Source organism: Aquarana catesbeiana, linkage group LG09 (assembly GCF_042186555.1).
Source record: "Aquarana catesbeiana isolate 2022-GZ linkage group LG09, ASM4218655v1, whole genome shotgun sequence".
NCBI lineage: Eukaryota > Metazoa > Chordata > Amphibia > Anura > Ranidae > Aquarana > Aquarana catesbeiana.
Genome location: NC_133332.1, coordinates 49,705,328 through 49,720,291, shown reverse-complemented (window position 1 = coordinate 49,720,291; position 14,964 = coordinate 49,705,328). Strand labels below are relative to the sequence as shown.

The following is a 14,964-nucleotide window of genomic DNA, read 5'->3' as shown; positions in this document are numbered from 1 at the left end:
TATGGGTGCGGTGATTGGTGGCATATTTTCCAGTTCAACCACAATCCTGACATTGTTTCTCCGCAGAAGGATGAGGAAGGTTGGGGAGAAGTTACAGAACAGATTCAACTGTTAAAAAAAATACAGATGTGTATTTCTGATAACACAAAGTAAAAGAAATAAAGGAGTCTGATGGTAAAACGAGACGCATGCAGGTATAACGAACAGCTATAACTAACTTTTGTGTTTTCTAAACATTTTACGCACGTGCAATCTGGCCTTGGGCTTACCCTTGCTCTTGATCATTTGCATAGAACCTCATTTTCTGTATCACTTCTATATCATGCATCATGGTCCACCCCCAGAGTTGTCACAGACAAGGCCACATCCCCAGAGTTGTCACAGACAAGGCCACATCCCCAGAGTTGTCACAGACAAGGCCACATCCCCAGAGTTGTCACAGACAAGGCCACATCCCCAGAGTTGTCACAGACAAGGCCACATCCCCAGAGTTGTCACAGACAAGGCCACATCCCCAGAGTTGTCACAGACAAGGCCACATCCCCAGAGTTGTCACAGACAAGGCCACATCCCCAGAGTTGTCACAGACAAGGCCACATCCCCAGAGTTGTCACAGACAAGGCTACACCCCCCAGGCCAGCAGTCATGGAAATTGTAGGCTTCTGGGTAGAAATAAGCGCTCTCCTATCAATCTTTGAGAGGGTGCAGTATCACATTCACTTTAATGGGCTGTCCTGGTACTAAACCTCAGCCTTTCATTCAGCTGTCGTATTCCAGACCAATAACTGCCTGCCAAGGCTCTGACATGTGATAGGGGATAAGGGACCTGTTTGCTAGCAGTGAGAGAGACATCAGTGTGCTGTGTGGAAGGCTCCACTTGTGGACTGTGACCTGCTGGATGAAACAAATGAGGAGTCTTTACCTTCCTTAGATTTGACTGAGCTGAAAGCATCCGGGTCACCTTGATAAGTGCCTTCATATTAGATATCTTCAAGGATCCTCACCTTTACAAGCCTGATCGACACAGTGGGTGTATACCCATCTGTGTCCAATCGTTCCGGTAAGCCCCCCTCTAAAAACAGTGGTGGACCTTCTATCAACACTATATCGCCTTTCCACACTTCCTGGTGTTAGATATATATATTTTTAGGATTTCTTCACGGACTCATTTTTAGAACACTAACCAACAGTGTGTCACAAAATATTATCCGAGTGTTATGTTCACAATGTATATCACTTAGTATGCCTACCAATTATGATATTGCATACCTATTGAATCTACGTACCAACATTGTATGATATGAACTAATGGTATTCATCACCCAATTCATTTCTTAGCGCTGCACTTCCCTTTACATCATACAAATAGAATATGTCTTCTAGGGGGTGAACCTTGGGCGCCTCCATTCATATAGGCCCAGAGTGCGGCTCCGGAGACTGATAAGTGTCTCTACTGTGAAGGTAAAGAAATGTCCCTTGAAGTTCTCTGTGGTCCAAAGATAAAGTATAGTCACCACTGCTTAGGAACAGAATGACAGGAGTAGGACTAGACATCAGGAGGGGGCTTAATCTGAGCATGGTAGACGTTAAGGATCCATGTACAACCCGGACCGGGGTACCTGGATTTCACTGATGGCACCTTAGACCAGAGGTTTCAAAGTAGTGGACTTCCAGCTGTTGCAAAACTACAAGTCCCATGAGGCATGGCAAGGCTGATCATTACAAGCATGACTCTCACAGGCAGAGACATGATGGGACTTGTAGTTTCGCAACAGCCAGTTTGAGACCTCTGCCTTAGACCTTTCTTAAACAAGGGTTGCGTGGAACCCAAGGGTTCCTTTTAGAGAGGGTTAGGAATTCCTTGAGCAATGTACAATTTTTACCTCTCAGATAAGTGACCACTGACATCAATGATCTTTTTAGCCATCTGTAAGAGGGGGATTCCTTTCAATGACCATGCCTGTAAGCGTTGACCATCATGCTAAAGTACTGTGAGCTGTAGATACAGCAGTTATTACCAGGAATTCCCTAAGATTGGAAAGTAATTTCAAGGTTTTCTCCATGTTAAAATGGTTGAGAAACACTTTTGAGGCAACGCTAGGTTCATTATAACCTCCAACTGCCCCATGTGTTCTACTTTCTCATAGACACAGAGTTATACAGTGTCTTGTGTATCTCATGACTACAAAATCATTTTAACAATCTGTTCTTCTTCCTCTACAGATGCTCCATGTGTTTAACCCACTTCGCAAATCTGGCAGCGACACTTGCCTTTCTCCCGATAACCCTCAAAATTGGAAACGTGTAGCGATCCGAAGAGCCCCTCCTGCTGACAACCCAGACCCATCCTCCCAAAAAGGTCCCGCTTTACCCATCCCGGAGGTGCGGGTGGAACGTTCCTTTAGTGCCGGTAACTTGGTTTGTGACAGCGATGAAGAGGAGGGGGCGGATGGAAGAACTCTGGGGGTGCCTGGATCCATGTGGAGGACACGGAGTGAATCCCATTTGGACACGGGAGGCAGGGAGGAGCCTTTAGGGGAAAAGGGCAAGTCTAGCAGTGGATGGAGCTTACCGTCACCAAAGACCATGAGGAAGAAGAGAAAGGCAGCAAAAGTTTCAGCAGCAAAACAAAACCTCCTTTCATTTTTTATGGGATCCTTTAAGGTAAGTTTAGGGGTGCTATGCTATTTGAGGAGGAAGTAGACACCAAAAGTCCTTTCCTCTAAAGGGTGACGCAGACAGAAGGGAGCTATGAGTCTCTCCTCCTCCTGTCGAGTGGCACAGCTACACTATATTGCCAAAAGTATTGGGACACTCACCTTTACACGCACATGAACTTTAATGGCATCCCAGTCTTAATCCGTAGGGTTCAATATTGAGTTGGCCCACCCTTTGCAGCTATAACAGCTTCATCTCTTCTGGACAGGCTGTGCACAAGGTTTAGGAGGGTGTCTATGGGAATGTTTGACCATTCTTCCAGAAGTGCATTTGTGAGGTCAGGCACTGATATTGGACGTGATGGCCTGTCTCTCAGTCTCCGCTCTAATTCATCCCAAAGGTGTTCTATCAGGTTGAGATCAGGACTGTGCAGGCCAGTCAAGTTCCTCCACCCCTAACTCACTCATCCATGTCTTTATGGACCTTGCTTTGTGCACTGATGCGCAGTCATGTTGGAACAGGAAGGGGCCACCACCAAACTGTACCCATAAAGTTGGGGAGGATGAAATTGTCCAAAATGTCTTGGTATGCTGACACCTTAAGAGTTCCCTTCACTGGAACTAAGAGGCCAAGCCCAACCCCTGAAAAACAACCCCACACCATAATCCCCCCCTCCACCAAATGATTTGGATCAGTGCACAAAGCAAGGACCATAAAGACATGGATGAGCGAGTTTGGGGTGGAGGAACTTGACTGGCTTGCACAGAATCCTGATCTCAAGCCGATAGAACACCTTTGGGATGAATTAGAGCGGAGACTGCGAAACCAGGCCTTCTCGTCCAAGATCAGTGCCTGACCTCACAAATGCAATTCTGGAAGAATGGTCAAACATTCCCATGGACACATTCCTAAACCTGGTGGACAGTCTTCCCAGAAGAGTTGAAGCTGTTATAGCTGCAAAGTTTGGACCAACTCAATATTGAACCCTACGGACTAAGACTGGGATGCCATTAAAATTCATATGCGTGTAAAGGCAGGCATCCCAATACTTTTGAAAATATAGTGTAGAAGGGATCTATGAGTCTGTCCTCCTCCTGCAGGATGACACAGAAGGGAGCTATGAGTCTGTCCTCCTCCAGGGTGACACAGATAGAAGGGGGCTATGAGACTGTCTTCCTCCTGCAGGTGGAAATAGAGGAGGTCTATGTATCTCTTGGAGGATGATGGTAATAAGCATCTCGTATATTATTCTGTTTACTTTGACTCTCTCAGAGTACACCATGAATACAGTATATACTGTATACATTAGGACTAAAAAATACAGAGACGTGCGTTTAATAAGAATGCCCTAAGTCCATATATTGCTGATATAACTTCTCCTATGTGTATTTTACGATTGACAGAGACTGATTGCTGAGGACAGAAATAGCACAGGTGTCTTAAGCCATATACAATATTAGCGAGTCCAGAGGTAGCAATGGGTATGGGTGCGGTGATTGGTGGCATATTTTCCAGTTCAACCACAATCCTGACATTGTTTCTCCGCAGAAGGATGAGGAAGGTTTGGGAGAAGTTGCAGAACAGATTCAACTGTAAAAAAAACAAAAGCAAGAAAAAAATACACATGTATTTCTGATAACACAAAGTAAAAGAGATAAAGGAGTCTGATGGTAAAACGAGACGCATGCAGGTATAACTTTTGTGTTTTGTAAACATTTTACGCACGAGCAATCTGGCCTTGGGCTTACCCTTGCTCTTGATCATTTGCATAGAACCTAATTTTTGGGAAATTACACTTCTGGATCATGCATCATGGTCCACCCCCAGAGTTGTCACAGACAGGGCCACACCCCCAGAGTTGTCACAGACAGGGCCACACCCCCAGAGTTGTCACAGACAGGGCCACACCCCCAGGCCAGCAGTTATGAAAATCGTAGGCTTCTGGTTAGAAATAAGCGCTCTCCTATCAATCTTTGAGAGGGTGCAGTATCGCATTCACTTTAATGGGCTGCCCTACGTGCAGCAAAGAAGCTCAAGTCTCCTTGTGCGCGATGCATGTTTATTTAACCGCGTGTATGGCGCGCATTTTCATGCTAGCAACACTGCGCAGCTTGCTTTCTGATCTTGGGGTGCCATTACCAATAAGGCCTTGTTCACATGGGGCGATTACATGCGTGCCCCATGCAGATTTGTTTTTTTTTATGGGTATGGGGCTGCACAGGTGTTGGGTGCATCCTCATGCCGGCAGTCCCATTGTTGTCTATTGCAGGTATGGATATCTTTACATAGTTACATTGATCCAAGTTTGGAGAAATGTAACTATGTCCTATACCATGCATGTGGGATCCCATACTGCAGACCGGATGTGGCCCTTTGCTTGCCATTATCTGGCCCTTGGGACACTATTCCTCCCACTGACACCAACAATGGGGTATTATTCCTCCCACTGACACCAATGATAAAGCATAAATTCTTTCTCCGCCACCAATGATGGGGCACTATTCCTCCCACTAATACCAATGATGGGGCATTATTCTTCCCACTAATTCCAATGATGGGGCATTAGCCCTCCCACTGACACCAATGATGGGGCACTATTCCTCCCATTGACACCAACAATGGGGCACTATTCCTTCCATTGACACCAACAATGAGGCACCATGCCTTCCACTGACACCAATGATGAGGCACTATTCCTCCCACTAATACCAACATTGGACACTATTGCTCCCACTGACACCAATGAGGAGACACTATCTCTCCCACCAATACCAACGATTGGACACTATTGCTCCCACTGAAACCAATGATGGGGCACTATTTCTCTCACTGACACCAATGATGGGGCACTATTCCTCCCACTGACACTAACGATGAGGCACTACTCCTCTTCCTCCTCTATGCGTATTTGTTCCCTTTGTGTTTTTTCCAGTTCCTTTTCGGGTGACACGCTTCATGCGATTTTTAACCCCCAGCCCTTTAAGGGGTTTCAGATGCCAGGGGGTGGGGTTTATGATCATGTGATCGCCGTGGTTGGCTATCACAGCGGTCACATGATTGGAAAGCTCCCAATTGCAAGTAATGATCGGGAGCTTTCTGTTAGCTGCCGGCAACTGTTGCAGAGCGCGCCCTCTCGGCAGAACTATATTTACATTCTGGTACGCAAATATGCGTCCGCTTGGCGTTAAGGCCCACCCACCAAGAGGCCGCAAATTTGCTTACTGTCCACGCCAAGGGGTTAAAGGCGCGGTTTGTTGTGATTCCCACAGGATCCTGATCATGGCAGAATTGCATTGTGTTTGGGGTGCCCAAACATCATGGCACCCAAGTGCGTGTTTCGCAGCGATTGCCACATGATTTGATCTTACAGGCAGAATCGCGACGATTCTACCCGTGATTACAAATCGCAGAGTGTGAATGAGGCTTCGAGATGGGCACATCTTTCTACAACTAAAGATAACAGATTTGTCCATCCACTGCTGAGACCACTGATCATGCACAACTTTTTATTACTTTTTTTATTGTTCATGCTCAATTTTTTGACCCGATCAATGATGTTTAATATTGCGTATTGATAGAATATTTTATGGATCACCAGTATTTTATGTTGTCGCTAGCAAGGGCGCCAATATGCTGCCAGGGTTTTTCAAGGGATGCTTCGTCCTATCGCGTCTCAGTTTGGAATCGGTTCTTTCTTAATCGTACGTGTACTTTATGATATCCATACTCTTGGTGGAAGATGCAGCGTTCAGAAGAGGTAAAAGGGGAACTTTTGCAATGCAGACACAACCTAAAATTAAACACAGGAACCTTTGTGAAAGCGCGTGTTTGCATAAGAAGTCTGAAGGAGGATATCAAAGATATTCTTGTCGATGGCCAGAGAGGTGTCGAGAGCTGGAAATGTGATGACCCTGCATGATGACAGGTGGGTGTGGTCCTGAGTGTGAGCCATAAAACTTGTGTCTGACACTCCTCCATAGGAGCGTCAGGACTCTGATGTGAAAGGAGGGGGTGGGGGGCTGAGGACTCTGATGTGAAAGGAGGGGGGGACTGAAGACACTAATGTGAAAGGGGGGGCCTGAGGACTCTAAAGTGAAAGGAGGGGGTGGGGCTGAGGACTTTCATGTGAAAGGAGGGGGGGGGCTGAGGTTTCGAATGTGAAAGAAGGGGGTACTGATGACTCTGATGTGAAACAGGGGGATGATGGACTTTGATGTTAAAGGGTGAGGCGAGGACTCCAATGTGAAACAGGGACTCTGAGGACTTTAATGTGTGTGTGTGGGGGGGGGGGGCGGCAAGATGTGAAAAAAAAAAGGGAAACCGCAGACTCTGGTGTGAAAAAGGGGGCTGAGGACTCTAATGTGAAGAGGGGGGGCTAACAACTCTGATGTAAAAGTGGGGGGCGTGGACTTTAAATGTGAAAGGGGGTGAGGATTCTAATGTGAGAGGGTGGGGGGCTAAGAACTCTGATAGTAAGGGGGCGAGGACTCTAATGTGAAAGGGGGGTGCTTTGGACTCTAATGTGAATAGAGGGGGGCCAAGGACTCTAATGTGAAACTCTAATGTGAAAGGGGTGGGGGTTGAGGACTCTGATGTGAAATAAGGGAGGGGCTAAGGACTCTGATGTGAAAGCAGAGCCAAGAACTCTAATGTGAAAGGGGGGCTCCAAGGTCTCTGATGTGAAGTAGGGGGCTGAGGACTCTGGTGTGAAAGGGAGAGTACTGACTGAAAAAAGATTGAGAAACACTGCCATGGGGTCACTACAGAAGGACTACAGAACACCTCCCTCTATCATCTTGTCCACAGCATAGAGGGGAGATGTTTTATAGCCACTGAGAAGGTAAACCTATCGATTTACCGGTTTCAGAAAACTGTTACATTCCCAGCATGCAGGGAGAGATAACTGTCATAGTTGCTTGTGCTCCCAACCAAACTGTCAAACCATCAAATATCTGGTGTCATAACTGATCACATGTGCAGCATCATGGCAGTTGCAGATCTAACGGAGGCCAAGATGGCAGCTTCCATGGCTGAAAAAGATAAGAAGGTTTAGTTCGGCTTAACTGTTGGTAGTGGAACATAGGGCACAGGAAGTTATCAGCTCACAAAGTTTCTGGCAGGATCAACAGGTATTTTTGCACTTCTTGAACACCAATAAGAAAACCCTTTTCATGGTAGATTTACCACCCCAAAGGGAGCCAATAAGTCCATAGTTGGTGTTTACATTCACTGTAATAGTTGGTTGCTGTAGGTTGGTGCGTCGGCAACCTTTCCCCGGGTCGTTATCGTTATTATTATTATTCTTCTTCATTTTCTGCTTTTTTAAAGCAACAAATTCCTCCAGAAACAGAACTGTTTTCTCTCAGCTCACTAATGAGCACAAAACGCAGAACATAACAGACTGGCATTTCATGTGTTTTTTTTTTTGTACCGTCATATTGCACGCAGCTCGCCTTTAACGTTTGCCAGATCTGAATCCCGGCAACTCCTTCCAATCTGGCAGCGACCATCTTTACAGATCCTGCATCTGTTACCAAGGTAACTGATGGGGTGATGGTGGGCAGAGAGCCCTGTACACAAAATCCTGTGTGTAGAGGGGAGTCGGGAGCCTTGGCCGTTGTGTTGTCCGCGTTCAATTCCTGACAGGTGTGGATTTCGGCCAGGGGTGTATGAACACCGAGGGAAAGCGTTGTCATTTTTCATGAAGTAAACCTAAATGGGTGACGTCTTAATTTGCTTAAGCGTGGGGTATCCTAGACAGTCCCCACAATCTTTTGTTGTCGCTTGTTTTTTGCATCTCAGGGCTGCGGATCACCTCTGTCGCCTGTCAGCCATTTCCTGTCTATATGCACTCACTCCAGTTTTGGCTGGACCAGCTTAAAGGCATAGTTCATGTTCACCAAAAAACCTGCAGATAAGGGAACGTCTGTAGACAAAAACAAGCCGTGCAGCTTTCCCCAAAGTTGAATTTTGCCCTTGCTATAAGTGTAGACCATTTACGTACCTCATGAAGCCTGACTGGAATACTGCTAGAATGTTGCTAAGGACGTTGCTAGGAGAGACTCAGCTGATAGTGTTCACCTCCGCCATCACAGGAGTGAGCTCGCAAACACTGAGCTCAGAGCTACTGTATCAGGGGAGAGAAACAGGCTGTGAGGAGGATCGAATCAGAGAAAGAGCTCACTGGTGTAATGGAGGAGGTGAGCAGTAATGACTAGGCCTCACTTAGCAACGTCCTGGGAATATTCCAAAGTGAGGCCTAGTCATTACTGCTAACCTCCACCATCATAGCAGTGAGTTATTTCTCTGATTCAATCCTCCTCACATGCTATTTCTCTCCCCTGATACAGTAGCTCTGAGCTCAGTGTTTGAGAGTTCACTCCTGTGATGGTGGAGGTGAACACTATTAGCTGAGTCTCTCTTAGCAACGTCCTTAGCAACATTCTAGAAATATTCCAGTCAGGCTTCATGAGGTACATAAATGGCCTACACCTATAGCAAGGACATTATTCAAATTTAGTCAGAGCTGCACAGTTTGTTTTTATCTACGGATGCCCCTTATCTGCACAGGCAGTTTTGTGGTAAAGATGAACAAACTCTTTAACTACTTCAAACCGCCATCATTGTACGTCAGTATTTTGACATAGAGTACCAGGGTTATAGCAGCAGATAGCTGCCATAACCCAGGTATTTTCTGAAATGGCGGGCGGTCCTCTTTATGATAAAAGTGGTCTCTGCCGCTTACCGGACCCGCCGGTAGTGGCAGAGACTATCCGATCCTTTCCCCTCAGAGGCTGAGTCGAGTGAGGGAATGATGGCCCCCACTCGACTCAATGACGTTGGATGACGGAAGCGACGTCAAACGTCACTTCTGCCCAACGGCCTTAAAGGGGACATTTTTTTTTATTTGAAAAAAAAAGGACTTTTTAATTTTTTTTTTTATTGCATTTAAGTGCAAATGTGAGATCTGATTCCTTTTTGACCACAGATCTCACAATAAAGAGGTCCTGTCATGCTTTTTTGTATTACAAGCAATGTTTACATTCCTAGTAATAGGAATAAAAGTGATCCAGTGTAAAAGTGAAATAAATAAGAAAAAATACAATTTAAAGCGGCCCGTGCTCGCACGCAGAAGCGAACGCATACCTAATTCGTGCCCGCATATGTAAATGGTGTTCAAACCACACATGTGAGGTATTTCAGCGATCGTTAGAGCGAGAGCAATAATTCTAGCAAAAGGCCTCCTCTGTAACTCAAAACTGGTAACCTTTAGAAAATTGTAACGTCACCTATAGAGATTTTTAAAGGTCAAAGTTTGTCGCCATTCCAGGAGCGAGGAATTTTGAAGCATCGCATGTTGGGTATCAATTTACTCGGCGTGACATTATCTTTCACAATATAAAAAAAGATTAGGCTAATTTTACTGTTTTCTTATTTTTCCATTCAAAAAAGTGTATTTTTTCCAAAAAAATTGCGTTTGTAAGACTGCTGCGCAAATACGGTGTGACATAAAGTATTTCAATGACCGCCATTTTATTCTCTAGGGTGTCTGAAAAAATATATGTATATAATGTTTGGGGGTTCTAAGTAATTTTCTAGCAAAAAAACAGATTTTTACTTGTAAACAACAAGTTTGAAAAATAGGCCTAGTCCTTAAGTGGTTAATGATGGAGGCATGCCTGCGCAATTAGTGTCCATGGGGCCTTGCCGCTTGTAGTTTCCACCATTAGGGCTCATACACACAACTGTATCTGGCCACATAGTGTAAATTCCAGCATATTCCCAGAGTTGTACGCCCATACGCATGTTAAGGTAGACAGTTGCGTATAGCCGCGTACAGCCATTAACTTCTATAGGAGGCTGTATGTAGCACCGGTGGGCTGACGAGCAGGAAAATATCCTATGCAGCCAGATACGGCCATGACTGTACATATGAGCCCTTACATGTGACAGGTGACAACACAGGAGTACAATTGGAAGACAGTTGTCACCCCCTAACAGGATATGTCTGAACATGGCTCTTCCTGGTGGGATCACCAGCTATCATTTTAACCACTTAAGGACCAGCCTCGTTTTGGATTTTAGGTGTTTACATGTTTAAAACAGGTTTTTTTGCTAGAAAATTACTTAGAACCCCCAAACATTATATATGGTTTTTCTTCTAACACCTTAGAGAATAAAATGGTGGTCGTTGCAATACTTTTTTTTTGCACCGTATTTGCACAGCGGTCTTAAAAGCGCACTTTTTTTGGAAAAAATTCACTTTTTTGAATAAAAAAATAAGACAACAGTAAAGTTAGCCCATTTTTTTTTTTTTTTATATTGTGAAATATAATGTTACACCAAGTAAATTGATACCCAACATGTCACGCTTGAAAATTGGGCCCGCTCGTGGAATGGCGTCAAACTTTTACCCTCCAAAAATCTCCATAGGCGACGTTTAAAAAATTCTACAGGTTGCATATTTTGTGGTACAGAGGAGGTCTATAGCTAGAATTATTGCTCTCACTCTACCGGTCGCGGCGATACCTCACATGTGTGGTTTGACAACCGTTTTCACAACCGTTTTCACTCGCGTATGCATTCGCTTCTGCGCGCGAGCTCGTCGGGACGGGGGGTTTTAAAAAAATCTTTTTTTTTTTTTTTTATTTTTATTATTTATTTTACATTATTTTATTTATTTTTACACTGTTTTTTTAAAAAAAAAGTGTCACTTTTATTCCTATTACAAGAAATGTAAACATCCCTTGTAATAGAAAAAAGCATGACAGGACCTCTTAAATATGAGTTGTCACCCCATAACAGGAAGTGTCTGAACAGGGATCAACTGTCCGTTTAGGCCTGGTTCACACCTAGGCAGGTTGCAGTTTGCAGTTTGCATATTCCAGGTGCATTTTGCATTTTTCAATACACAATTTTGATCCATTGAAGTCTATAAAAAATAAAAAAAAACAGAAAAAAATCCCTGGCCCTTTCCATAAAATGCACAGATGTGAACGTGACCCATATGAAAAAAATGCTAAATGGACTGTAGTGTGTTTTTGCAAGACTGAAAATGCACTAAAAAATGCATAGGTGTGAACCAGGCCTAAGTGTAAATAGGCCCTGAGGGCTTGGCAAACCCGTGTTCCATGCTCATTTCCCACACCACGTTCAAAACGCACTGCACTGCAGCTTGGGTTGTCACCTCATCCCTTTAAACCTGAACACATATGAATTACACAGGTTCTGAGACTAATTTAGTACAGATAAAGGCACCAAGTGAGTTTAATTACCACCTTAATCAGCCACAGAACCTGTGTAATCAATATGTGTTTGAGTTTAAAGGGATGAGGTGGCAACTCAAACTGCAGCAGGCGTCAATGCAATGCTAACAACACCCCAAACGCAGGTCGCAAATGCAGTGTGTTTGCCTGCATCAGTCAATGTATATATTTGTCAGCACACCCTCGATCATCAAATGTTTTCTGAAAGTTTTATTAAATAATGATTACCTCACAAGGGACAAAGTGCAAAGGTACTATTTTTGGTGCAGTGCAGTCCGATTTCAGGCAGAAAAACGCACTGCATTATTAATCGCACAGGAATGCGAGCAGGAACCTGTGCGATTCCTGGTGTGAACTGAATCCGAAAACGAGTGAACGCGCGTCGTGCCTCATGCCTCCATGATGCCGCCTTTTTCTGCTCTCCTCAAATCCTGAAGCTGCACCAACAAAATGGTTGCCGGGCTTCTGTTTTATTAACCCACCCAAACAATATGTGTTAAAAAAAAAAAAGAGGAATGCCGAGTGCGGTTATTAGAGCAAACTGCTATAAAAAGAAAATAGTTTGGCAGATTTCTCGGCAGCCCGTCTCATTATTGGATAAATTTAGTCTGGATTTTCATGGAGCTGTAGGCTAGAAATGGCAGGAGGCCGGGGGCTGAGGCGGGATGGTGGCGCTGTGAGGGGAAGACAAGCCAGTACACAGTGAAGGCCTCTGAAAATGTATAAAAATTTGTGTACAATAGCTGAAAGAAGGATGTTTGGGGTCTTTAGATGTGACCCATTGTTTCCTGTCGCCTCCTTTCCAATCCCTATCCCTCATAACACAGCTGCTTTCCCATAACCCCCTGACTTATAACCTTTTATTTGTAGGTCGGATTTATAGACCTTTTTTTTTTTTTTTTTTTTTTTTTTTTTACAAAAACAGCTAAACAAAATAGCAAAAAAATCCTTGTTTTCCTTTTATGTAAGATGGATTTGAATGTATTGGGGCTCATTCACATTATCGGCAGTGATCTGCACTCGTCCACACAGGCTCAACACAAGGACATGTTTTTTTATAGGCCCTGCTCACATCACAGTGGTGCAGACATCCCAACCTGCAACCCCCCCCACGGCAAAATATTTTTTAAATCACATTTTTAATATTTTTTTTCTGGGGAAGGGGGTGGGGGTGGGTGGTTATGTGGCAGTGGACGGTGTCAGTAGTTTTTTTTTATTTTAATAATTGATTTTTTTACAATTAAATTTTTTATTTTTTATTTTTCACAATGCTTTTTGGGGGGGGAGCAGGTTGGGGCAGTGGACAGTGTTGGTAAGGCAGGGGAGAGTGGTGTCAGTACAGTAATACCTTGGATTGAGAGTAACTTGGTTTGAGAGCGTTTTGCAAGACAAGTAACATTTTTTAATACATTTTGACTTGATATACAAGCGATGTCTTGATATACAAGTAGCGTCATGTCATAACTGAGTATCTTGGGACGTGCCCCAAGACGACATTATTATATGACGAAACGCGCGTCGGTGCACTAGACGTGATAACGTCATTGCGTTTGGTGCTACTGAGTGAACGGGCGTTCGCAAGCCGGCCGGCTATCCTTGCTGATTTCAAGAGTGCTTTTTGTAAGTGTGTTTTTCCTTATTTTATTAAATTATATTACCAGATTTACACTATGGAGAGCTTCCTTTTCTCATTTTTTGGGTGACATTTGGTATCCATTCGTGTATTCTGCTCGATCGAGCTACCTGTCCATCGGCTGCCCATCTCTCCTCTACTGTGCTGACGCCATTGGAGTGGTTGTCCTGATTCCTTGGATAAAGGCCCTGGCTGGGTATTACCCGCAAGTTCAATTAGCTTGCCTTTTGGTAAGCGTGCATTTCATTTGGTGTTTGGCACTTATTGGTGGTGGAAGATCAGGTATTATTTATTCACCTATTTGAACACTATTTCAAAAATCACGGACTGTTTTCAAATTTTTTTGATTAATTCAATTCATTTGATTTAATCTTAGCCTTGGACTTTTTCACTTTTATTTTTCACATTCACTATGTAATTAGAGTCATAGGTTTGATTACTCATTTTCATATATTGTCATATTTTTTATTTATCAGTACCTTTAGCGCAGCTATTTTTTTGGTTACAACTGAGTATAAGCCCTGGTTCACATTGGTATGACTTGACATGTCAAATCGCATGTCAAATCAGCGGCAATTGCCGGCAATAACACCGTCCTAATCGGTGCGACGCTGCATTTGCGGCGCCGCACCGATTTCAAAAAGTAGTTTCTGCACTACTTTTTGCGATCTCGGGCTACGATTTACATTGAAACCTGCACAGATGTCTCTGAAATCCGGCCAAAATCGGGACTGACATGCGGGAGTGAAATTGTGCAAGTTCAGCCTAACTCGTACGGCTTCATTCCCGCAGCTCAGTGTAAACCTTACAAGCAAAACTGTACACACTTTAAAAGAGAAGAGAGGCGCCTCTAAGTGTAGCAATATGGTTACATCTAATGAAGGTACAACATTTAGGAACTCACATGGTTGATGATTAAAAGAGGCACATCTAAGTATGCTGGCATCCGGGGTAAGGCTGTCCACATAGACCATCCCCCGCACCGCCATCAAAGTCATCCCTTCCATGCTGCGCTCCACGAGCGGTTCAATCGCTCTACTGCAGGGTAGTCTTCCCGGTCACGATTGCAGACTGACAGCAGTGAGAGCCGGCGGTGCGGGGGATGGTCTATCTGGACAGCCTTACCCCAGATGTCTGCATACTTGATGTACCTTTTAATCATCAACCATGTGAATTGCTAAACGTTGTACTTTAATTAAATGTAACCATATTGCTACACTTAGAGGCGCCTCTCTTCTCTTTTAAAGTGTGTACAGTTTTGCTTGTAAGGTTTACACTGAGCTGCGGGAATGAAGCCATGCGAGTTCAGCTGAACTTGCACAATTTCACTCCCGCATGTCAGTCCCGAATTCGGCCGCAATTTCAGAGACATCTGTGCAGGTTTCTTCACAGAATTCTTCACGTTAA

At 44.2% G+C, this 14,964-nt stretch overlaps 1 protein-coding gene across 1 annotated transcript in view; it reads left to right on the top strand.

Moving 5' to 3' along the window:
• LOC141107610 (regulator of G-protein signaling 3-like) overlaps positions 1–14,964 on the top strand; it is a 163,086-nt gene that overhangs the window by 66,511 nt on the left and 81,611 nt on the right. The window contains exon 2 of the mRNA XM_073598465.1: positions 2,224–2,664. Within this exon, the coding sequence (XP_073454566.1) occupies positions 2,224–2,664 (441 nt within the window). The remainder of the gene's footprint in view (positions 1–2,223; positions 2,665–14,964) is intronic.